The 25,561-nt window shown below is 37.9% G+C and overlaps 1 protein-coding gene across 5 annotated transcripts; it reads right to left on the bottom strand.

Annotated features, from left to right (window-relative positions):
* Positions 1-382: 382 nt before the first annotated feature.
* Positions 383-24,746, bottom strand: LOC146445394 (suppressor of tumorigenicity 14 protein-like). Of its 5 annotated transcripts, none has more exons than XM_085073250.1 (17): positions 24,490-24,743; positions 23,990-24,158; positions 23,210-23,334; positions 22,351-22,418; positions 21,177-21,355; positions 21,042-21,080; positions 20,049-20,268; positions 17,187-17,326; positions 15,677-15,774; positions 14,629-14,741; positions 13,811-13,944; positions 9,583-9,690; positions 8,432-8,551; positions 7,685-7,868; positions 6,445-6,716; positions 4,755-4,891; positions 383-2,132 (listed from the first exon to the last, which is right to left on the bottom strand). In XM_085073250.1, exons 1-17 carry the CDS (start codon positions 24,565-24,567, stop codon positions 1,974-1,976), a joined length of 2,343 nt encoding a protein of 780 aa, XP_084929376.1. In that variant the 5' UTR covers positions 24,568-24,743; the 3' UTR covers positions 383-1,973. The 5 variants fall into 5 exon arrangements, 3 of the variants coding, with proteins under 3 accessions (XP_084929376.1, XP_084929385.1, XP_084929393.1); XM_085073259.1 differs by having other exon boundaries at positions 20,049-20,265; XR_014854849.1 differs by having other exon boundaries at positions 1,999-2,132; positions 6,536-6,716; positions 24,490-24,744.
* Positions 24,747-25,561: the final 815 nt, after the last annotated feature.

The following is a 25,561-nucleotide window of genomic DNA, read 5'->3' as shown; positions in this document are numbered from 1 at the left end:
TTGTGAAGGAGCTCCTTAAGGTCACGGGTTTCCCTCATCTGGGGGATCTACCTTCCACATTTGGTGCATTTCTTGCATGTGAAATACTGACCCTTCTGGCATGTGGCTGAGAAACTCTCAGAGAAAATGGGAAGTGAAGAATTGACCTGAACCTTCTGGGCTAGGCTTTATCTAAAACTGAGCAGCACGAAAGCTGTTTTCTTCCCTAGGCAAGACGTCTCTGGTTTCAATAAAAGGAAAAGAAACTTATGCTCTTAAATGTACACCTTAGTAACAGGGGCATGCTAGGCTCAGCTTTACAAAAAGAGGTACAAATGCAGTTCTGATTGCAGCAGGGATTAGAGTTTCAGAGGCACAAATCAAACAAATAAAACATAGCCACTTGCAGTTTTAGCATATTTATTAAAAAGCAAGGTGTGAATGACTAGCCATTAAAGAAACTAATCTCCTAACATACAGGCTTTGAGTATAGCTTATGCTGTTTGACACAAGCTGGGACAAGATGCCCAACACAGGAAAGGACGGAAAAGCAATAGCAGAGCTAGAAAGAGGAATCTCACTGCATGCAGATTACAGTGCTAGCTCTTTTCAGCATTTTCCCCACACACTGCCAAGATGGGTCTAACATTAAACAAAGAACACATATTTATGTACTGTAGAGTAAGTATGCTGTGTGGACAGCAACAACAGGTATTCAAAATGCCAGCTTCACTTTTTTAATATACATATTGAAGGTGAAAGCTAAACACTTCCAAATATTGAGCACAACTTAAAGACCATCTAAATGTTCTTAAGGTCATATATAGAGTTCTTTTATTAAGCTAAGTACCAGTATTCTGAAGTCATATAAACAACTTTGGAAACCTTAAATTGGCTAGACTTGGAGTGATCAGCTCATCAAGAGATTAAAATCATCAAAACTAGATTTGCTGACAGGGTTAAAGGAATGCTGCTGTAATTTCTTTTACTTTCATTGAGCCCAAGGATGCATCCAACCACATAAATCCATTTTCCTTTTATGCCTATTTCAATTCATTGTGGCCTCATGAGCACAGCCCAGAAAAATACACAGAAGAAAAATCCTGAGTCTGAATCTCTGCTTGCTGTGAACCAAGGACAGCAGGAAAAACCATGTGAACCTACCAGAAACATGTTAAAAATTCACAGTGGATGCTGGAGCCAGAGCTGGAGAAATACACCTGTAACATATTGCAAGTATTAGACCCTACAATTATGGTCAAATTATAAAGAAAATGTAAGAAAGCATTAAAGTTTCCTTTTGTTTAGTTACAACTCGTTAACTCCTTCCTTGCACTTACACATTATCCCAATGAACCTAACTTATGCTCTTTCAGGACTTCAATGAAAATTTCTTGCATCCTAACATTTTTGAGCTATCTATCTGGTATTTTAAAGAAAACACAGCAGAGAGCCTAACAGTTACAGCCCAGAAAATAAAAGTCATAAAGTGGAAGCAAAACTAGAGGGTGAATTAATCTCAACTTCGCACACTATATACTATTTGTATTTTAGAGAATTATGAAACAATTGTTTATGTTTAGAATCCTGTAGCATCACTAAGGAGTTGAATACATATGGCATGTGGCCATGAATATCCAGATATGCATACATGGAAACAAATATAGATAACAAGGGACAAGAAAGGAGAGCAGAAAGTTTACGAACCAGATATGCCTGGATTTTTGTTACATGTTCTAATCTATTTTATTTTGTTTTTAAGGCGGTGCTGTTTCTGCAAATGGGCATAAGGAGGATTAATCCATAAGGAATCTGAATTTCCTCTGAAACTGAATAGTTATTGTTAGATGAACCACAAAAGATAGTTTCTTCGTTAAAAAAGCGTATTCTTTCCCAAAGGAGTGGTCAATGGCATTTTCATGTTGTATCATCAAATTGACTGCATTAGGAAGCAGCTTTCACACAGAGATGATCTGCATCTTCTCCTTGGCTCCTCAGTTTGTATTCTGACGGATCCAGTCATAAAGAGCTGCCACCTTGGTGTACACACCAGGACGATTGCGCCGAGCACATCCTTCACCCCAGCTCACAATGCCAGCAAGGTACCATCTATTGCCCTTTCCTGTGCACGCCAAGGGACCTCCAGAATCTCCCTAAAATAAAGGAAGTCCAGCCATTAGTGCACACACACAGAGCACTGTAACAAAAATTATGTTATTTAAGAACAGTAAATACCTGCTTCTCTTTTTCTCAAAACTTAATATTAGAATCTTACTTCTGGATAGAATGTACCTGGCCATATGTCAAACTTATTCAATTATTTTGACTTATGGAAGTAGCACACTAATCAATATAAAGCCAATGGCAAAAAGCAGTTTATAAAATTACTCCTTGATAATGTCCCATTACAGGATTCATAGAATAACTCAACACAGCCCAAATAGGGAGAGAAAAAGATATGGGGAAATGGGGAATTCTACTACAATTTCAACATAAATTGTTCACAGGTTGAAGGCAGATCTCTTAAAAAAAAGCAAACAAACCAAAGCAAATCCAAAGCCAACAAATACGCCAGGCACAATTAAGTGTTATCAGTAGTTTTATAATGAAGACTGTATCTACATTTGTAGAGGCAGAAGAAGGAACAAGGACTAAGGAAAGTGCAATTGAGAACTGGCTTCTCAAATGGAACATGCAGGTTTGCACAGCAGTGTAGGAAAAGGAAAATTCCAATTCAATTCAGTTCACAGGATCAAAACGTGTTTGGGGTCATCAGTACTTTTTTGACCTTCGTTGCTTTAACCTTGTATGCCTTCTGTGAACTGGTCTGTTCACAGAACTCTGGGCAGCTACAGTGCAGCTCCTCTCTGCAGCTGTTCCTAATGCACACAAGGCAGTCAGCAGCCTCCAAATTGACCCTGGGGTTTGAGCCCCCAGTCAGAGCCAAAACACCTAAAAGGTCAGAAAAAAACCTGAGAAAAAAAGTAACAACAGAAAAGAGTAACAATAGAAAGCCTTCATTGCCCAACCAAACAAAATAATCTCGAGATAAGAGAAGAAGCCAAAGTTCTTCCTCTCTCTCAGACTGCTGTCATACTAGAAATTTTGATAATCCAAGAGGCTGATCTCAAGGAGACTTGAGAAAGTAGGCTGCATAGAAAATTATTCAGCCAGTTCTGAAAGACTATGCCAGTGGGGAGAGGAAGGATCCTAAGCAGAGGAACCACGATCAGAGAACATTCCTTATCACTATAAGGAAACAGTCTTAAAGGGTAAATTCTTTCTCTTTCACTGTATGTATCAGGTCCTCTAAAGATGAAAGGTATTTGGAAGCTTCAAAAACTTGTGCAACATATGCACAGCTTACACGTCCAGGAAGAAGTGAAACAAAACAGGATGCTCACAAGTCTGAAAGCATAGTAAAGGGGGTTTAGGGTGCTGTGTGGGTTTCCTGAACTCCCAATGCCATTCCTCTCTAGCACTGTACAGGAAATACATACTATATGTTATATAAAATATATGCTAGTGACAGAAAACAAAAAAGTTAGCAAATATGAGAACTTTGAACTAAGAACTTAAAGACCAAGAGGGCCAACATGCTAGAACTCAAACACAGCATATCATACTGGAAACTGGCCAGTGTGTTATATAGCTGAATTGGTTAAAAATGCCCATCTGAAAAGCCAAGGGCATTTCTTAAGCAACACATTTTTTTGAGGAACATCATGCCTCTAAATCAACATATTTTAGCAAAACATTTCCAAGGTCTAAGTTTACAGACAAACTGTACATAAGGCTAATAAAAATAATAACTAATTTAATTAGAATTTAGGGACTGCAAGAAAATTCTGCAAATAGTCTATTGTGTATAAAGAAGTTTGACCTATCATGAACTACAGTCTTGCAAAAGTTATCCTATTGCATTAAAATAACAAAAGTTATGTATTACACAAAAGTCCTAGCAAATTGCCTCAGCCTAATAATCAGTAACACATTTCTCTCCCCTTTACACAGCAACTGGTATAAAAAACATATTTGTAATTTTGAAAGTTGATATTCACCATCAGAGGTTTGAACACCAATGAAGTACACAACTATTCTAATAACAGAAAGAGAAAGAAGGCAGAGTCAGGAGAGGTGAAGTATGACCAAAAAGCAGTTTCTGACTGTGTGTGTAAACAAGCTGGATTTTAAAAGTTACACTATTGTGATGTAGTCAAAACTTTTAATTATACACTTGAATGAATGTTTGAAATTAGAAGGCACCATTGCAGCTGCAGTTCTCAAACCTAGCTTAGCTTTTCCTTTTGTATTTCTTTGCAACTATAACAATATATTATTCATTATAGATTTACAGTATTTTAGCAATTCCACACCCAAATATTAAAAAAGATAAAAAGAAATCAAAACAAATAGCAGAATTCACAGATGGACCTAACTTGGTTCCTTTTATCTTAATATTTTTGTTCTCTGGTAGGAAATATAAATGTTGAAGATGAAAACGAATTCTTCAAGACACATTTTACCCCTTGTCTTTGCAAAATGATATTTCTCAAAAGATTCAGAGATTATCTATGCCAAATTTCCTTCCTTATTTTGGTGAGCTATTAGTTGCCATGTTAAAATAACCCTATACTCACACTCAAGACATCTCACTGTATTAGTGAATTAAAAAAAAAGGAAAACAAAAGAAAAAACACACAAACAACCAGAACTCTGAACAGTTTAATGGAAGCAAATATTCCTTTGCAGTTTTCCTACAAGTTCCAGATTACCTGGCATGCATCAACACCACCATTAAGATTCCCAGCACACAGCATACGTGATGTAATAAGATCATCATACAGCTTGTTGCAAACACTTTGGTTGATCATTCTCACTCGAGCTTCCTGCAGTGTTTTGGCAAGATGACCTAGAAAAAAATACAAACGGCATTGCAGAGGTTGAGGTGGCACAAATTTCCAATAGAGATACCACTTATCAAAACAAAAGAGAATTGCTTCAAACTCAAAATTTACCAAGCTAATGACAACAGAGTAATTCCCTTTCCTTCAAATGGTGCATGGCCTAGTTTTTGGAAGCTGTTGTCCACATTACCCTGTAGCCATAGAGGTCCCAATGCACCACCTTTCCATTTCCCCAGACTTTATCCTTATGACCTTATTCTGCCAGCAAGTAGTAAAAGTGCCATGCAAATTATAAGGTAAGACTGCACAGAAGATGACTAACTTTGAATGCCATATCAAAATATGCCCAAAGCTTTTTGTTATTATTTACACCATGGCTGTGCTCCAAACAACATCCAAGTCCTACAAAATGCAATTTCTGTATTGTTTTCCATCCTTCCAGTTCTAGGGAAGAAACTGAGAAATAAAGCTGAGTGGGGAAAAACAAATAATTAAAAAAAACCCCAAAAAAACAGTCCGTAACTCACAAGTGATGCTAAGAGCTTAAAGCTGTCCTTGTGAGCTAAATATCCTGAGTCATGTTTTGGCCCAATAGTGAACAAAACCTTTTCAATAACTTGGATGATCAGAGAAAGTGTTGTGTTTTGGTTTATTGCTTATTCAGCTCTAAGAGTGGGTTGGAAATGAAACAAGTAACATGGAAAAATATGTATGTTTCACGTATCTTTATACTGAATTTGAATGTTACCCACATCATTTTGATAGAAAAACATTGTATGAAGGTATAAATTGTAAAACTGTTTGCACTTCATTAGCTATTAATTGTTAACAATATTTAAATTTTTTTAAAAGCATACTAAGCCAGAATTACCACAGCCTATAGCTTCTGACCAAGCATGAGGAACTAGGTCTCAGCACAACTGTAGGGACCTCTGATGTGCTGAGATGCTCTCCAACCCCAGGTTTCAAGCTGTTTAATGCTGAGACAGGGCAAAGATCCCACAGACTCCCCCACCACTCCCCTCCAACTCAATGTGCTTTTTTTCTGCCTCCCCTGCAGCTGGCTACTCCAAGCTGCAGAGAGGCAGAACTCTTCATGAGGCATACTTTAAACTGCCTTTTGTTAAGACAGAGAATACGAAAGATTCTCCACAATTTTTTTGCAATTATTGCTGCTTATGGCTCCGTAATGTCAGTCAAACTTAGAGACAAATTCCTTCTCTGCAGTAGCTGCAAGTCACTGTTCTCTTTACCTGCAAGGTTCCATTCACCAGATAAAATGAGTCATGTGCATGAAAATGGGCACATTTTTGTGAATCTATAATTGTTTGCTTTTCAATGATCTGTGACACCTGAGTATGCATTTTATCACTTATCACCTGCCACCCGAGCAACATTCAGAATTCACTGACTGTAGCTAAAGACATCTTTTGTGGCTTTTTATAGACCCACTAAGAAAACCACAGGAGGTTATTTTGCTTGCAAGTATAAATATTTCATTGTTAGAATTTAAAACTAAGCCAAGCTTGCAAAAAGTATATCCAGGAAATGAACATACTATTTTCTTTTATGGCTCCCCAGCCAGTTACATAGCAGACAGTTCCATAAAGAAATACTCTAGAGGTGCTGGGTAAACAAATGGGCTGTACCAGCTCATTGAAGAGTACAGGCGTCTCCATTTCCAACAGGGCAATGTCATAGTCTGAGATAGATTGGTCATACTGTGGGTGGACAATAATCCTTTTGATTGATCTCATAGCTACACGATTGCTCTTTTCATTAATAGTGTGTGAGCCCATATACACTCTCCATCCCATAGGAACGGAGTATCTGTAAAAAAAAAGGTTTTAGAATGTCCCATTGGAAAGCAATGCAGTGTTAGTTCACTCCATTTTAACCACTTTTCAGTATGTGATGAGATTCATCACAACCAAAGTGCATGAAGTAGAATAGGACTTCAGAAGATAGATGGGCTATAGTCTCTGTCTCCTAAACTGCTAAGTAATATTTTTACTTTCTATTTTGAAAATAATTTCCTGGAGCAATACGACCAATTCCTTGCAATTCATCATGCTTTGGAAGTCATAAAAGCTTATTATGAAACTCTATCTCCTCCTTACCACACATAGGAGGTATGAATTTTCAATTTACACTTCCAAAACTGAACATGGGTGAGTTTTCCATTCCATTTATCAATGAACAAGACTTGTCTCGTAAGGAAAGGCCACGTCTTCTACTCAGAAAACCCCTGCCTTTGGAAATTAAAAAAAAAAAAGCAGCTTACCCTAAATCTAACATGTGGCTAGCACAGGTTTTCCCATGAGAACTTTCTCCTGTGTTTTATAAACAAAGATAAAGTTTGGATGTTGTTAAAACAGTGTCTCGAGATTTGGACAGTTCAGGCCTGGCCAGTCAGGCCTAGGGGGAGGTTTCTGGCTGACCAATCTGGGTGACCTCTGAAAAGTATATATAAGCTGAAATCAAAATAATAAAGGTCTCTTTTCTTGCCACACTGAGAACCCAGGTCCTTTCTCTGCTAGCAGCTCAACAGCGACACTAACAGAACAGTGTTCTTTCATGCAGGATTCGCTGGCAGTGGAAGTAAAAGAATAACTTCCAAAACTTAGCACTTTTGAAGCCAGCAGAAAATACTGAGTGTTTATATAGTGAGATCATATCACAAAATTACAACCTGGAGGAACTGATCAAGAGAAGGATTAGCTACTGCAAATTATTGAGGGCAACTTTGTAAGTTTATTAAACTACAAATCCTCTAGAACAGTGTAATTTCTTCATACCTCAGAGAATCAGAATCCAGGAAGCAATGGGCAGCAGATATGAGCCACCTGTTGGAAATCACAGATGCACCACAGATGTGGCCATGTGCTCCCATCTGTAAACTTGCTTGCCAAGGCCACTTTCCAGATCTTGCATCTTCACCTCCAACAATCCTGTTTCTCTTAAGCTGGTGTCTTCCACAAGCTAATGGAAATAATTGAAAAAATTAGTAACTAAGCCCACCAGTTCATTTCACTTTACCATGCTTGACACAAACTTTTACCCTTAGACCTTACTGTGCAGTTGGTAAAAAGGTGAGTACTTGCCCATTTTCACTCAATGGGCAGGTCAGGTATAAACCTATCATCGTCCATTCTCCTGTGCAGTTTTCTAAAGAACGGAATAACTCAAAAAGAGGTTTAAACACAATTCAGAAGTTCATTTGAATGCATTTTCACATATTTTCCCTCCTTACAAACACAGCTCCTTGACTTCATTACATTCAGCTCAAACAAGCAGCAAGACCATATCCTGAATGTGTGCATTGCTTGAAATAAGTCATCATAGACAGAATGGATGAGTTGATTTAAAAGAAACGGTACAAAATTCAAGACAGACATTTACACACAGATATTACCAGGAAATTAATTTTTTAAAATTCATATTTGATTTAACAAATTCTTAATCCAATAATGCTTGATAATTACACAAATTTCTGACTTAATTTCCAAAGTAATTAACAAATGTTAAAATAAATGTTACCACACCACAGTTCATTTCATCAGATCCATCTGTACAGTCTCTTTTTCCATCACACTCAGGATTTGGTTTCAGCAAGCATTTTCCATTGAGGCATTTGTATGCATAAGGGGAACAATTTTTGTAGGCTGAAATAAGAGAGACAAGATAGTGTCACATGTTTGGAATCATGGTTTCAACTTGTTGAACCTGCAAGATTTTTTGTTGTAAGTTGTTCAAAGCTACACATTCCAGCCTTCTTGAAGTAACAGCCTATACCAGAGTAAACTGATCACTCTGTGGAGGGGGGACAGAGCAGTGTTCCACTCTAATTAATGATCACACTAATTTCAGTCTGCACTATCTATCAGGATAAAGAAGAGCCTCCAACTGCCCACATTGTCATTTTATGTAATTCTAAACCAAGTAAACTAGGCCTGCTAGATCTGTTCTTTTGCCTTCACCAGCACTACTGATGTTACAAATTAAATCTTCAGAGCATCTTTTCATTTTCAAGTGAAATTGAGAAAATTGTGGAAGAGCTTTATGCCTCCATCCAATAAATTTCTTACTAAGGACTGTGACAGTTTACTATGTGAGAATCCTGACAGATCTCAGCAATTGGCTTCCATTACTATTATTCTTATTATCAGTTGTTTACACAGGCCTCTAAACATTGGGAAGTAGGTTTTTTTCAACAAAGACATACTCCTGGCTACCTCAAGGACCCAAGATTGAAAGCAAGACAAAAATTATGTTAGCAAAATGCAGAAAGTCACTAGGGAGCCATTGGTAGTACCAGCAACATCCATAACAATTGGGGATCTACAGTAAAAAGACCATCAATGTGGCAAAAGTCCCCAGCCTACTATGTCTCTCCCCCTTAAATAGTATGGTACTGATTTGGCAGTATGTGGGGGAAAAGTGCTCTTCCAACAGGATCACCAGCAAAATGTGATTTGGTTATCTTACTAAAATCCCTGTTATCTTGGATTTCGCTTCATTAATTGTCTAAACTCCCCAAACCTAATTTTCCTCTCATGTTCACTATTATGAAACTTTTACTTTGTGCCATGAAAAAACCCATATCTTGAAAGAACACATTTAACCATTAAAATATGCATATTCCTACTTCTGCCTTTCACCATCTTTTGGAAAGTAGCTAAAAATATATACTTACAGCAGTTGTTTTCATCACTGTCCTCCCCACAGCTGTCATCATCTTTACAAGATTTATACTGAGGTTTGCATTTCCCATTACCACAGTTCAATTGTTCTGCATTACAACCTGAAGAAGAAAGGTCTGTAAATTTATAATACAAACAGCAGAGTAACAGCCACATGCTACACTCCCTACCAGAGGTCACCTGGATGTTGCTGTGCCATCTGTCACACAGTTAACTTCTTTGGTTTTGATAGCATCCAGTGACAGAGAGACTTGTGCTGTACTTTCTGACCTTGGATTACCTTCTGGTCACTGCATCTTTTGGATGTCCCTTATGTTGACATGCTGTACCTAATTTGGATACAGTACTCTAGCTGAAGCCTTCCCACTGGTGATTGGGAAAATATTTTCAAATTCTTGTCTTACATCCTAGTGTGACACTTAGAAACCCCAAAACAAAGACAGCTAACCAACAAAACACCAAATACAAACAAAATTCACAAAGAGTATTTTGTGACTTTGACTCACAAGTGAGCTTTTGAGCACCATTCATCCCCACAGCCATTTTTTAGCAAAAAAGCAGCTTAGGCAATCCACGTCTGTTTAATTACCTACATTCAGATCTTCACAGAATCCTCTGAATTAGAAGGGACCCAACAAGGATCAATTTCATAATCTGACTCCTGGCCCTGCACAGCACCATCCCCAAGAGTCCCACTCTGTGCCTGAGAACACTGTTCAAATGCTGCTTGGACACTGTCAGGCTGGTGCTGTGACCACTTCCCTGGGGAGCCTGTTCCAGTGCCTGACCACCTTCTGGGGGAAAACCCTTTTTCTGATATCGAGCCTAAAGCTCCCCTGACACAGCCTTAAGCCATTCCCTCAGGACTGTCACTGGTCACCAGAGAGCAGAGATCAGTGTCTGCCCCTCCTCTTCCCCTCACAAGGAAGTTGGAACTGCAATGAGGTCTCCCTCAGTCTCCTCCAGGCTGAACAGATCAAGTGACCTCAGCCACTGCTCGCACAGCTTCCCCACAAGGCCCTTCACCTCTTTGTCACCCTCCCTTGGACACTCTCAATAGATTAATGTTTTTTATATGGTGGCACCCAAAACTGCCCCCAGCACTCGAGGTGAGGCTACCCCAGTGCAGAGCAGAGCAGAGCAGAGCAATCCCCTCCCTTGCCTGGCTGGCAATGCTGTGCCTGATGTCCCCCCGGACATGGATGTCCCTCCTGGCTGCCAAAGCACTGCTGACTCATATTCTTGTCTTTATTATTCTTCATATATATTCTCCAGCTTCTCAAGAGCACTTGTAAATACACCCCTCTTAAGAACATCCACCTTCCTATTGTGTAACACTTTCCTATTTGGTAGGCATCTAATGATCTATGCCTATTTCATAGGCATCTCTAATCCATCATTTAGATAATGAACAAAAACTATGTGCCCTTCCATAACAATATTGGCAGAATGACATTAAAAATATCCTTCCTCTTTGGTAGGAACTAGTTGTTCTGTGGAAACAGTTTCCTGTATGTTTTTTCTCCCCACATTTTCTTTACTTAATTATAAGTTCATCACACAAGGCAGTGTCAAAGTAAAACTTCTCTGTTTATGCTCTCACAGCAGGGAACTAAAACAAAATTTTAAATCTCCGTGCTGGCTTTAATATTCTTTTCACTACTTACTTTGGCTATTTGTTGTGCAATTTTTTCCTTTAGAAGATTAACTTATAAAAATTGGTGTAAAATTCCCTCTTTATTTTTCTGTTCTCCCAATCTTTAGAGAGATGCATCACACAGCCTCTTGTCCAGACTTTTACATCTTCACCCACATAATTCATGTGATCCTCAAGATGCCAGCAATACTTCAGATATAGTTTCAGCCCACCTGTCAACTTTGTGAAATAAACTCTTTACAGAAAACAACAAACAAGAAATTATTGCTCTACCCCAATCCAATTCATCACTGCCATCTGAGCAGCCTTTCCAGCATTCAGACTGATTTCTTGAAGGAGTGCACATTCTGTCTGCATATCTAAGGACAAGCTAGAAAAATAAGAAATCAATGACACTAGAAATACTGATAGAGACTAAATGCATTAATGCAGGACTATACCATGAAAAATATTAAAATGGCTATGAAAAATTAAAGCTAGTGTCATTTGTAAAATAAATTGAATATTAAAGAAGAAATGATATCCTACTTGGCACAGTCTGTCAAAGATTTTTATCAAGCAGTCTGTATTAAATGAGTCAATATTCACCTAAATGAACTTAGCAAATTAAATTTACATTAATTGCCTCACTCTGAGGGTTGAAAGTCATTCACCACAGAATGAGTGCTTTATCAAACATTTCCCAAATCTTGCAATCTCATTATGAACCAGACTTTAACCAAGAATTTCTTTCACATTCACATAAACTAACAACTGGTATAGATGGTAAGTTGTTTCTTTCCAATATATAAAAAATATTTGTTTTCCACTCTTTCAGATGTGCAAGGAAAAAAAAGTCTGTGAAAGAATAAGTAACCAAAAGCACTCCTCTTTCTGCCCACGTCAAATGAAACTTTCTCCCACTTAGCACCACAAGCAAATTAAGAGCTACATCAGATTGAAGGACCAAACCCATTTTTCTCACAGTTGTTTAATCAGTTCCAATCTGGAATAATTTAGTCCCCTTCACTGCCTTGCATGTGATGTCAGTGGGAGGAAAGCACACACTATGCAGCTAGCACGAGATCAAAGCAGGAGTGTCTCCATTTTCTTGTCACCTCTCCCTGAAGTTATTCAGCTGGTGGCTGGCATTTGCTTTCCAGGCCAGCTCAGACCAGTGCCTGTGATTTTTAATAACTTTGCTTTGATAGGCATTCAAGAATGGGAAGAAACTAATCTCAGGTGGGTGACTGCAGGTACTAAAGATGCGGGAGAAATGGAATTTATTTTTTTCCTTCTCTGATTAGTACTGCTACAGGCAAGGCTGATGTAGGCCAGTGCTCTCAATCCATGCTGATATCTCAGACAGCCTTCCACAAACTACTGCATCAACTTGATACTGACACATCACAGCTCTTCTACATCTCCCGATGAATCTTAATACAGAGTCTTATGATTGTGACTAAGAATTGATTAAATAACTTTGAGCCATCTGCTTGCTGGCTCAGTGCTAGAAGCAAAGCACACAGATATACACAAGAAAGATTGGGGATTTTCTCTGTTAAAAAAGGTGTTCTTAGGCTTAGACTATTTTTGAGGCAGTAACCAGAGTAACCACAGAACTCAGTATAGCTAGTAACTTTTTCTAGTAGAAAGACACACACATCGGAGGAAGAAGAAACCCCTGAAAATATGTGAGTCTTATGGAATGACTGACCACAAAACCTGCCACTTATTTCTAGTGAAAGGCATGAAACAAAAATTTTTACTAGAGACCTTAGTACTTAAATGCTTCTATGTCAACAATGAGCGGAACTATATTCAGACAACCAAGCTGAGGATCTGAAGAGGCTTCACAAAACAAACTGATCTCTTGAAATCACAGAGAACTTTAGCTTTCTAGATGTTAAGTGGGTAAAGAAAATAAAAGACATTTAAAAATTAAGAAATTGCATCTTTTCTAAGAGATATTACAAGTAAACGTGTATCTCCTGAAAATTGCTGTTCTGCCATCTGGAAGCCCCCCTAAACCCAACACTGATCCACAGGTACATAGACTGGGGAGTTAGGAAAGCCCTAGAAGAAGCCCAGACATATTTCTGCAACATCTGATAGTAAGGGGTCCTCTTTGACTGCCAGTAAAACCCAAATAGTTTGTCTAAACCAGGAAACTAATCTAGAGCACCTTGACTTGTGATTTTAAAGAGAAGACTAAGTATTCATGGTTAAGTCTAGTCATGCTTAGAGACCCTCTGCCATTCTATTTTCATGTTGCAGCTTGTCTATTTTAAGGTGTCAGCAAAGTGCTATAAAATTAGATCTACAGAAATTGAGAAATTTTACCCTTACTCCTCATTTTACAGAAGGGTTGATAAAAGTTAGAAAATAAGTACTAGCTTCTAATAGCATCTTATATCTAAATTTGTACCTCTATTTGTTCAACTAAAGATGTAACATTTCAAACATTTGTCTCATGGAATTGGGTTAAGAAAAAGAGGCGGGTTGAGTTGTGTATGATTTGTCTGTCAAGCAGGGTTTCTCAAAGGTTTTTCCTTAAAAATGAAAGTCTACGCTTAATAACTTACGGTCTGTGTGACTGAAGGTTTTGTATTCAATATAAAACCCTCTGTGGGTGACCAGCTCATCAGAATGGAAGTTGATTGCTACAGAGTAGCCATATTCTCTGTTTCTGTTGTTTTCTGAAAGAGCTTTACAGTATCTAGCAAGGCAAAAGTGAGAAATATTAATTTCAAAACAAACTGGCCACTACCATCCAGCTGTGTCTGTTTTTGCTGAAAGGTAGAGATGTCAAAAAGCTTTAAGACAATGCACTAAAGATCAGCTGTATTTTGGTATTAAAAACAGTCCAACAGAAATATTAGAAAACCTATTTACAAATTCCTTCCACTCCGCAACTCTTTGGGACTAGTGGACTTTGAAACAAAGTACAGCAAGATGGTCAATGTCAGGATATACCTTATGAACACAAACTGTTTCAAACTTGCTTGGGTTCAGATCACGCATTTATGTTTGCAAACCCAAAAGCTACAAATCCAGGAAAGGATTAAATCATTCAGGCAAATCCAACAGCTGTTGCTTGCTTCAATATGCTCCTTCCAAGATTTCTCTCTATAGCATTATTTTTAGTGTTAATTGCGATCACTGAAGAGCCAGTGGTTAAGAAAATGAAACTTCAGGTTACACAAACTCTTCAGCCACATCAAGACCACAGCCAGGAATTTATAGTTCAGCTGCAGCTGCATAAAATCCTGTAGTTTTCTACATTATTGCTCTAAGGGGAACAAAAGAATAAGTAAATGCCTGTAAGAAGAAAACAGGGTGCCTAAATGTGCAGAACTTCTAAGAACAAATTTATATGCCAGAAAATAATGTATTTACTCACCTAATTCCGTCAATTTCTAACCAGTCTTTATCACATTTACTAGACCCTGGAGACTTTTCTTGAATTTGTATTAGAAGGATTTTTAGAGAGAGCTTGTAGCCAGGCAATGGTGCCTAAAAGTCAAAAGATAAATACCCTGACATACGTTCAGAAAGTGAAAACAGCCTGTGCTTCCAAGGTGTTTTACTTACTATGGGTTTGAAAGTACTGCATTTCTATTATTGAAATTAGCACCTCTAAAGAACCAAAAAACTTTGCTAATTCAAACATCTATAGAAATCTTTTTAGACCCAACTTTGGCTAGACTTTGCCAGATGAAGGAGTGTAAGCCTGTCTGCAGACAGCGTATCTATAGCACTATATCAAAAGCACTATATCTGAGGTTCATGCTATGTTTCTAATGCCATGTGTTTGTGTTCCTGTCCTGCATAGAGGTGAGAGTTTTGTGCTACAAGCTGCTAATACTTTTCATTGAGCATGGGAAAGGTAGAGACTTATCAAGTCATATACACGAAAGTCTCATTTACCAGGGAAAGTAAAAAAATCAGTTAAATGCTGAATGGAGCAATAGACCAACACATTGGGTGGTTGATAGAAATCATGAGCCTATTTTAAGTCTTGACAAGGAACTTGCTGGAAATTCAGAGCTGAATTTTTGAGCCAGAGAAGGCCCTGGCTCTGCAGAATTCAGGGAAAAACCATGTGGTATCCATCATGTGAGGCATAATTTAGAAGACCATTTTTTCTTTTTGACATAGAAGGAAAGCTCTGATTATTATTAATTTTCTCTGGCTGCTAGGAGTTGTCATCTTACGCACTAATTTATGTCATGAATAATGCTCAAACTTTTGGAAGTTGGCAATATTTCCCTCCCATAGCTGGAGCCTGTACATAGGACAGGAAAGAAATGGGTGCCTGAGAAGTCAGGTTCAGTGGTCTCACTAGGTTTTCCTCTGTTTCACACACATCAAAAGCCATTTCTCCCAGTTTTGTGTCTACATAAGATAAAGAAAAGTCATCAGTACTCAGAAGAGTTACCAGCACTTACCTTGATGATCCAGCTGCAGTCAATGTTTGGTGGGTAGTAACTTGGGTAATAAGGGGAACTCAGTGTCCCATTCCAGGAAATATAATGGCCACCACACACTAGGAGAGAAATACTTCAGCAAGGAACACAATTATCTCAGCTGGACTAAAGTGCAGGGTCTTTTTCACTTGCTAGGACCCTTCTCTATGTACAGCATTAGAAGAATGTATTGTGACATTATTAAACTCACATCTTTCTTGTATTAACAGAAAATCACTTAACTACCACCTCCCCACCACAATGAATTCCTCTTATTTTTGGATCAAATTACAACTAAAGGTAAGTACAAAACACTGCTGACTGAAGTTTTTTTTTTTTAAATGATCTTTCATGGTAAGTGAAAGAAGCAACTAAACGTGGATGCAAAAACCTCCCTCTTCCAATTTACTTCTGACCTTTAAGTAGGTATTTTCAAAATTAAAAAGCAGCCAGCCCAAGGAAGTGAAAACTGATTAATTTCATGTAAACAAGGAAGTTAGTGTGTCAGTCTGAAAATTCGTGCCATATTTGAAGAATATCTTTGAGGTTTTCTTTTCTAGCAAGGACTCTCCTAGATATCCAGTCCTTAGTGCTTTTAGGTAACATTGTGAATGCAAACATGAACATTACAGAAAATAAGACAATTTTGAAATTAAAAAAATCTTATGGCAAAACCTGGGCTAAATATAATTTGAAATGCCCATCTTCAGAACAATGAAGCCATTTTAATTAGTAATGTGCATGGGATAAGTATTAGCATAAGCAGCATGCACAGAGACATAAACTGAAATAAGATTTGGAGGAGTTTATCTGCTGTGACTTGCTCTACAAATTTAAAAAATAGCCACTTGCTTAATTGTCAAAATTCTTTCACTTATACCTTACCAAATAAGTGTAGCTAAATTTGAACTTGTGATGTCCCTTTACCTCCTCTAAAATGCTACACTCAAAATACTTTACTACACAGAACTCATGTAAAATCCATAGTACCCCACAGGTTTGGAATGCACTTCTTAGGTCTGGAACACTCTTTTCTTGTACAGTTAACGACACTGAGCAATGCTTTCAGAAAAGCAGCAGAGACATGTGAGAAGTGTTTGCTCTTGTTTTCCATTTTCTTTAAACACATATTCTGTGATCTGTGACACTGCCAAAACTGATGAAAGTGCTGTTCTGTCACTGGGGCTATTTAGCTTTGCCTAGAGAGACAGTGCCTCTAGTGCACAGTGTTACCCATGTAGTAAGAGTAATGTCTGGCAAGTAGGGCTTGAGTAGTTATCAGGAAGACAAAAAAAGTCTCCTAGACCAAAGGATGTTTTCTCTTCTTTGTTCAGTTCTCAGAATTTTTAAAAGTGGATCAGAATGATGATTCCCTGATTTATATGCCAACCTTCCCATCCCCAGATATGTTCAAGGCAATATCAACTTTTTTAGAGGCAAACCCAGGAATAAGTCTGCTTCCATCTGATGCTTGTTCCTATTAACTACTTACTGATTTTAGGAATGGCTTGAAAGTGAGCTTTCAATATGTTGCTCTCTCCTCTTTGGTCCAGTGTGAAGGTAAGCAACATTACATTACTTGATGAAGTTAAACGTACAACAGAAGGAGTCCAGGCCCCAGGCCCACACCACCTGGCAGATCACCAAAAAAATGCATTAAAAAAATTCCCCAAACATTTCCCACATTCCTGTCATCTTTGCTGGGAAACTGGGCAGAAATAACACTGATCTGGTCACCTGCGTTTCAGAAGCATTCCCCTGGCTACCACTTCCCTTTTATTCTTCCACCCAGCTGATAGTAGATGGGATGCTAGAGCTTCCCAGCATTGAGGCTTAGTCACTCTGGGTATACATCACTGTTTTCTTGCTTAAATGGTGCTCTGGAGTTTTCATACTTATAGATGCATCAGAAAGGCAATGGCAGGTTATGTTACTTCAGTGGCGATAGTGGCATTGAGCTGCAGAGTAATGAAAAGGCAACAAGTGCCAGTGCAGCAGTGTCAAGCAGCATCTGTGCAACAGGTAAGCCCAAAACATTTCCAATCTATCCACGTTCAGCCTGGTTTTGGGTCATAAAAGCTATCTCACAAAACATGAAGCCCCAGGCATGGCAACTATTACTTCCTATTGTTCTTTTACTTAAATAATGAGTTCATTGAAGCTTGAAAACTTAGTTCCACTTTTAATTTGAGATGCTATTTCTTGCATCTGTAAATTCACTTTTATGCTTATTCCATTTTGCAACCCACAGCATATCTTGGGTTTTTAAAATTTATTTGTAACTTGATGATCCTTGTGGGTCACTTCTGGCTCAGAATATTCTGTGATACCTGTGAATCTCTCTGTCAAAAACTTCTAACAGTTATATCTTTTTTTGTGCACAACAAACGAAAGCAGTTAAGACTAGGCCTCACAGTAACAGAGTATTTTCATCACAGCCCTGCATCTAGTTATTTAATGTCACTGAGATCCAGATTGGCAGCATTAGAATCAAATTTTTGAACCTTAAATGAAAGTAGTTGCCTTCTGCTTTAGCAAGCTATTCCTTTCACCCATTTGAAGTGAGACACTAGTGAATGAATCTCTGATTTGCCTCTCCTGCAGATATTAATAAATTAATTTTTATTATAATAGCTGACAAAACAATTATAAAATAACAATTTGAGTTCTCTCCACTCTGCCATGTGGAAATATTTCAGCTCTTCATCAACCCACTCAAGAGCCTGGCTTATCCTCTATCTGTATCTTCTGTCACGGTGTCATCAGAACAGCAAGGCAAATTGTGAGAAGAGCTGTCCCCATGAGATTCTTACTCTTACAGCACACCTCACCATCTCAGATTGATCATTCCTTAGGATTTGTCACTAAACAGATGTAGTACTGCACTTTACAGTAACTAGTAAGAATCATTTTAGTCACCATGTGTGACCCCAGACTTAAACATCAGGGAATAATGGCTACTATAATTACTGGCCGACGTGGATATTGGACATACTCTTATTAGTTCTGCTGTATCTGTGTTAAATATGCCACTAGGCTGCTTCTGACTCAAGTAGAAAACTAATAAACAAATGCAAAACAACACATTTTCTAAAGGGGCAATAAAAGCAACCAAAAAAAGTCAGCTTTCTTTGAGGTGTCATCAGGCTTTTAATATAATTTCAATCCCCAAATTCTGTTTTGGTTCTTTGATAGACATCAATGAACATTCTTAAACATTTTCTTGTGGTTTACTGCATCAGTGTTCTCTGAATGTGTTACATCAAACACCTGTGTTGGTCTTGCTGTCTTCCAGGTGCTTTCATGCTCATGGCCAGTTCTGCATTTGTGATTTCTGAAAAGCTGATCCTCTGTTAATAATGCACAGTGGAGTAACAGTCGCAGCAATAATCCAAAATAAGTAGCAGAACAGATGCAGGCCAGCATCAGGAACAGGATTCTCCTTGTTAAGCTACAATTTGAGAGTAACTCCTTACAAAAACCTTGCCATTCCATGCCAACAATGGCAAGCTGTTATGTCTCGTTGCATAGAGAGAAATAAGTCCATTTATAGAGCTGAAGAGGACCACCTACTCAACTAAGTTAAAGCACTACTAAACAAGTGTATTTCAGATTCCTAACTGAATCTTCATCCTCAGCTAACCTCTTCCTGAAAGTTCCTGAAAAAACCCCATTAAATTAAATTCCCTTCTTGAAACCATCCATCCTCAGATCCTAAAACTTGTTTATTTATTTTGCTGAGGAAGAAAGATTCCTTGTGTTCATACATGAAATTTTACTCTAAAAAGTAGGAGCAGTGTTACCACTTAAATTTAAATATCATCTGAACTCTCTTATGCAAATGAACTACACAGTGACTCTGAGGATGAAGCCTTCCTTAGACACAACCCCTCTATTGTAAACAGGGATTTGCCTGTCACTGGACTGCTATAAAAAATGTTTTCTGAAAGTAATAGAACACAATACTCTAAAATAAAGTCTGTATCTTTCTGAGTTGTGAGAGTAATTGTATGAAATCAAACCCATAAAAAATTAGTCATAGTTGTAGAATAAATCCCACAGGAATTTATAACAGGTTATCCAGGGAAGGGGTCGTGGCACCAAGCCTGTCAGAGTTCAAGGAACATCTGGACAATGCTCCTAGTGAGATGGTTTATTTTTAGGTAGTCCTTTGAGGAGCAGGGATTTGGACTTGAAGACCTTTATCAGTCCCTTCCAACTTTTTTAGAAGATCTTTTTATTACCCTATACAAGACTTTAAATTAAGTGGTATTTCAAATCTCACATTTTATCAACTTGGTAGAGTTTCAGAGAGTTTCTGTACAGGTCAAGAAAATGTCTTTGCATATCATACCTGGTAATGATCTTGTTCTGCAGTGGAAGAAGGAAATCATATGCTGATAAGTGGTGTGATGCACAGCTCTCTGGAGTGACACCATGCAAAGTGACAACTACCAGTCTCACCACATAGTTAGAAGGAACTCGCAGTCTCCACTGATAAAAAGACTTTTTGGGATTCATCAGAGTTAGAGTCCTGTTGTTACCTGGCTTAGCATACAGGTCAAAGGATACTGCTGCACAAAAGAAGCTAGATCAGTGGCTGGAAAACTGTTAGGTTGAAAGTTCTTGGGTAAAATTTCAGACAAGGTAGAAACAGTCACCTACCCACATTCCTTGACTACTCTAGTCCCTTTTTGCCGTTACCTTTACAGCACTATTCCCTTTTCCCTATCAGACTGTATCACCTTCTCCTGCCCTAGCCAAGGAAGCCTCACCATCACCACCTCATTGCACACTCCACAAGCAGGAGCTAATTCGCCTGCAATTGCTACAATCTGCTTCACACGTACTGCTTCCTTTGCCATCTCCTTGCCCCTCTTTATGCACTGAGAACATTAAATACATGAAGACAAATCTCAAGATGTGCCTGATATGAAGAGAGCAGGCAAAGTGAATTAAAGCTCTACATTATCTGACTGATCACTAATAATGTATAACCAAAATTATCTGATAACAAGACAAATTATGTATAATTTTTATAGTTTTGTTTTGTTTTTTTTTTTTTTTTTTAAAGAGATGCCAAAAATAGGAGCCCTAGCTCACTGCAGTTCATGGGAACTATTAAATTACAGCCATTATAGTCAGAACATCAGAATAAAAGCTGTAAGGGATTTTCATCCAGCCTTCATTTGGAACACAAGCCACGAAGAGTCCCCAGTCTGGCTTAGTTCATAAGCCCTACAGATATAAGAATAACTGGAAAAATGCCATTTTTCTATCACAGGATTCCACCCGCTGCCCCCCCCCCCCCACCAAGTGGTATCACTTGGAATTGAAGCATAATTACCTGATTTTAGCATCACATCATATTCTGTGGAATCTGAAACTAAAATTTAATAACTATCAGCTACATAAGCCAAAGACACCAAGTGGAGAAAGAAAAATAGACAGAATGGGTATTAAATGACAGGTACATTGTTACCAAAAAGCTCCATTGTAACAAGATCAAAATCTTCCTCCCCAGAACTGAACAAGTGAGTTGCTTGTCTACTACAGATTTCTTTTTGTTCTGCTGGGGTTAATTTTTTAAGAGAAGCAACCATATCTTGTGGTGCCCAGAATGTATTCCAGTAGTAAGCTCGAAGCCCAGATTCTCCTTCACTGTGAAAGGGGGGAAAAAAGCATCATAAATACAGTCTAATTACTATTTTGGACATGGTTTCCACTGGTCTGCATTTTCGGCTGGCACAGTTTCATAGCCAGTTAAACCACTGTGCCAATAATTGCAGGTGAACATGGTGGCAAAAAGTTCTTTTATTTAACAATTATTTTAGCAATAAAGTAGAAATATTTTTGATATATGCAGCTTAACCAGCTACACACTGAGACTGAAAAATCACACCTTGAAATCTTTCAGTGGTTTTTATGAAATTTGATGTTACTATCCCTGCTGTATAATTATACACTTTTAACATCATTTAACAGCTTCAGACACAGTAATTAGTATTTTTAATGGAAGCTAGCACCATACAACACAATTTTATGCCCATATTTTGATACAGCATTTCACACAATTTTTGTTGAAATAAACAATCTTTGAGCATACGTAAACCAGTTATTACTTTAGTGATTCCACCAAAATCCTCCTTTTGAAATCATCTGTGCACTGACCCTTCAGGGTTTTCAGAAACTACCAGGATTGTAGTAACCTGCTGCTCAATGGATGTACATTTCTCATCAGAAGCTCAAATAGAGCATTCTACACCAAATCACATATTTAATGATTTGTTTTCAGATGTTAAAAAGGAACTTCATTTGAATGGACAAAACCAAAATAAGGTTCTGCAAGTGCTGAATTGTTATTTCCAAAATGAAAAGTAGATTAATAGACAATAAACCAACACACAGACCCAGGAACAGACTTCATTTCAATCAGACTTCATTTCTCTCACCAATTCTAAAGGGCAAGACAGACTATATCCCACACAATTAGCTTAGCTCACATACCTAAGTGGATTTCCTGCATTTTTAGTTCTCTTACAGAGATGTGCATGTTCTTCCAGAAAACTACTTTAAAATGCATGGGGAAAAAAAAAAAAAAAGACAAGCACATCTGAATATTTCAAATTCATACCATATGCTGAAACAGTACGTACCTGAAAGCAGCCACTACAGACTTCAAGTAGTACTTTCCCAAGAAGGAAGACTCATATGTTTCTGCCAACTGACAATTAAATAGTGGTAAAAGAAAATGTAACATTATATTTTAGTGCCAATATAATTTCTTATACTATAAAGTACTTGTCTTTTTCTTTCTTTCCTCTTCCTCGATCCCCAATATAAACACTGTCCATCATTTTCACAAAATGTATCAAATAAGTATCATAAACATGCATTAAATTCCACTAAAATTACTTCTAAGTCACATCACATTTCAAGACCATTGAAACAGTTCTTGATAATTAGCAATGAATAAAGTCTTTATGAATATGTTTATAATTTTGTTTCAGTCTTTAAATTTCCAGTATGATCTACTTGTATTGGCTGTGCACAAAGCAGCTTTGATACACCAGATTAGCTCTTTTGGGAAATACAGGCTAACAGAGAGCACCTTTGTCTTCAAAACTGCTGTCCACATGTACTGCAAAACAGTATTGATCTCACAAATAGAAACTCATAAGCAGGGCAAGAAAGCAAGCATTGTTGTGAGTGATAAGAAAAATAAAACAAAAAGTTAAGCATCGAATTTGAGGTAAGATTCAAAAGAAAAAGAAAAATATAGAAGGAAGAGAGTTTGAATAAAACCCCACTCTCATATTTCCTTCAAGACAAGTAATTTGTCCATAACATTGCAAAATTATTACCTAGAAAATGTTGAAAAAAGAGAGAGGGGGGGAAAAAGACTAACCAGACTAACCAGAGTCCTCCCCTCTGATTCTGAAAAAAATATTTACAAAATAGTCTGATTCTGTAAAAATATTTATAAAATATTGCTCTACTTATGTGGGAACTTACATAATTTTGTATTGCTTTTGCTTGCAGGAGGAATTTCGATGATGTTGGATCATTGAGGTCATTTGTATAAGTCAAATTAGGAATTTCTACACTTCCACCAATATAAATAAAAGAAAAAGCTGGAGCTGGGAAAAAAAAAAAGATAAAAAACTTATTACACCTAATAACATTACAGAACAAGAGGCTTTCAAAAGTAGGTGCTTGTCCTTGGCATTTGCAGATGTTAGCTCTTAAGAGAAACATGCAGTAATATCCAGAGCACTGAGTCAATCCCAGTGACAGAGAAACTCCCAGCAGGAAAGGAAAGGAAGAAGATAGAGGTTTAGGCAGGCACTTTTTGCTAGGAAAATTTCATTGTTAAGCTTCCATCTTTTTGCCGTGCTATCCTCCTGAAGAGGCATGGTTTTAATGGCTATGTGTTGGCATATGTGAAAATACATAAAGCATTTAGTACAACAACTCATGCTGTTTTTAAAATAAGTGAAGAGAAGATAGATGGATAATTCCTATAGGTTCCTGGAAAAGGTAACACTTATAATAATGATGGCATTCACTAGCAGAGACAAAAAAATAATTAGAGATAAACTGCACACTTTCAATATTCTTGTGCAACTACTAACTGCTAATTACTGTGCATTTTGTTGCTTTAGCAAAGACATTAAGGAGAAGACAAATTCAGTAGTTTATATACACACACTATGTGCTCAGCTGCTTAGTGCAAAGCTTTTCACAGCGCGAAATACCCATCCCACCCAGACCATGCTGGGGAGTAAAACTTACAGAATGAGTAGTGCAGGACTAGCACAATTACTGTAACTGTTAAAGAAACTGTAGGTAATATTCCTAGAAGCCATCTCCTCCAGAAACACAGCTTCATCCATTTGAAGAAATGATACCTTTGGCACAAGCCTTCTTGGTAAGATGGGCTGTAGCATATGTAAGGATTTTCCTAGAGAAAGACCATGGAAGGCATCAGTTAGTAAGACAAAGAAGATGAGCTATTGTATCACACTCTGGTGTATTCACTCTCTTTGTTTTCAAGAGATTTAAAACTGAGATAAAATCTTTCGTGTTATCAGCTACGTCAGGTGAAGCGCTCCTCTCCCTTGGCTGTTTCCTTCTCACAGGCATTTCAAGCTATGAAAGTGTGTGGGATGGGAACTGTTATCCCTTTAGTTAAGAGCAGATTATGAAACACAGGGGTCAATGCACACAGGAGTGGACAGAGAGATCATTTATTTACTGTGCTCCTACTACAAAGCTTACCTGGTGGCTCTTACCTGCCCTGCAGCCCACTCCGCGTCCGGAGCTGGAATGCTGTACACGGAAATCTGGCCGGAGGGGAAAACCTGTAGCATGATGCTGTAACAAATGCCTTTTGACAAACCTACCAACAACCCCCTAAATGAACCTCATTTCTTAAATATAACTCAGAATAGCTGCTCTCCCCACCACACACACAAAGCTTCTCTTATTTCACCTTTGCCATACTGCTTGCAGCTGGAGCCAGCTGATTTGCAGTCAAAGAAGGTGGGCAGGAAATGTTACCATCACTGTAACTCTTTGTTTTCCTAACTGGCTAAATAGGATTTGGATCCCATCATTTGAAATTTCTTTCAGAAATACAAGAGTAGGGACACAACGCAAAGGACATCCAACGCACTTATAGATAAAAGGTTCCAAGGCAATATAAATAGGGCAACTTCTAATAAACACCTTGTAGAATCCATAGAAATCTCCACAAGAGAGGAGAAATGCTTAGCTCTACCTCTCACCTGAATTTTCCCGCTTCAAGATGGTACCACAGAATAAATATAATTGCAAACCAATTTCTGTTCACATTTCCTGTTTGAAAGGAAAAGCAGCTTTAAGTCAGCAAACCAAAAAGTTCAGCATATTCTGCATGTAAAATAAGAAAATCTAGGATGTGTGTGGGGAAATAACATATTTGATACATGTTGAGAGAGAGAAAGAGCACAAAGAACAAAACCTAGAAAAGCAAAATGGGATGAAGAAATCTCAGCCCCAGAAAAATAATACAAAGGGAACAAACAAATCCCAACACAGATTATACAGAGATTGCAAAGGGGATTAATTGGAAGTCAATCCTCACAGCTTGGAAATTCAAACTACAACTGCAGACAGATGGCTTTGTTCAAGTCTTTTTTTCAACAGCCTGTCTCCACTACACACACAACCTGCTGATGGATACATTGTCCCTTTCTTCATGGAACAGAGAAAAATACACAGAAAAAAGCCTAGAGGAAACGAACCCACTTTTGCGTAAGAATTGTATCAGGACCTTTCAGAAACATCAGTTTTATTTGGGCAAGGATATGATCATTGTAACAA

This window comes from Lichenostomus cassidix, chromosome 1 (assembly GCF_008360975.1).
Source record: "Lichenostomus cassidix isolate B80296 chromosome 1, HeHo_3.0, whole genome shotgun sequence".
Lineage (NCBI taxonomy): Eukaryota > Metazoa > Chordata > Aves > Passeriformes > Meliphagidae > Lichenostomus > Lichenostomus cassidix.
The sequence above is the reverse complement of the archived record's forward strand: the minus strand, read 5'-3'. Positions and strand labels throughout refer to the sequence as shown.

Coding starts and splice junctions, on each gene's coding strand:
- LOC146445394 (XM_085073250.1), bottom strand. CDS start 24,567: ATGCTACAGGTTTTCCCCTCCGGCCAGATTTCCGTGTACAGCATTCCA. Junction 20,269..21,041: donor TGATGTGATGCTAAAATCAG/GTAATTATGCTT, acceptor TCTTTTGTGCAG/CAGTATCCTTTGACCTGTAT. Junction 15,775..17,186: donor TCAAGCCATTCCTAAAATCA/GTAAGTAGTTAA, acceptor TTTCTCTCCTAG/TGTGTGGTGGCCATTATATT.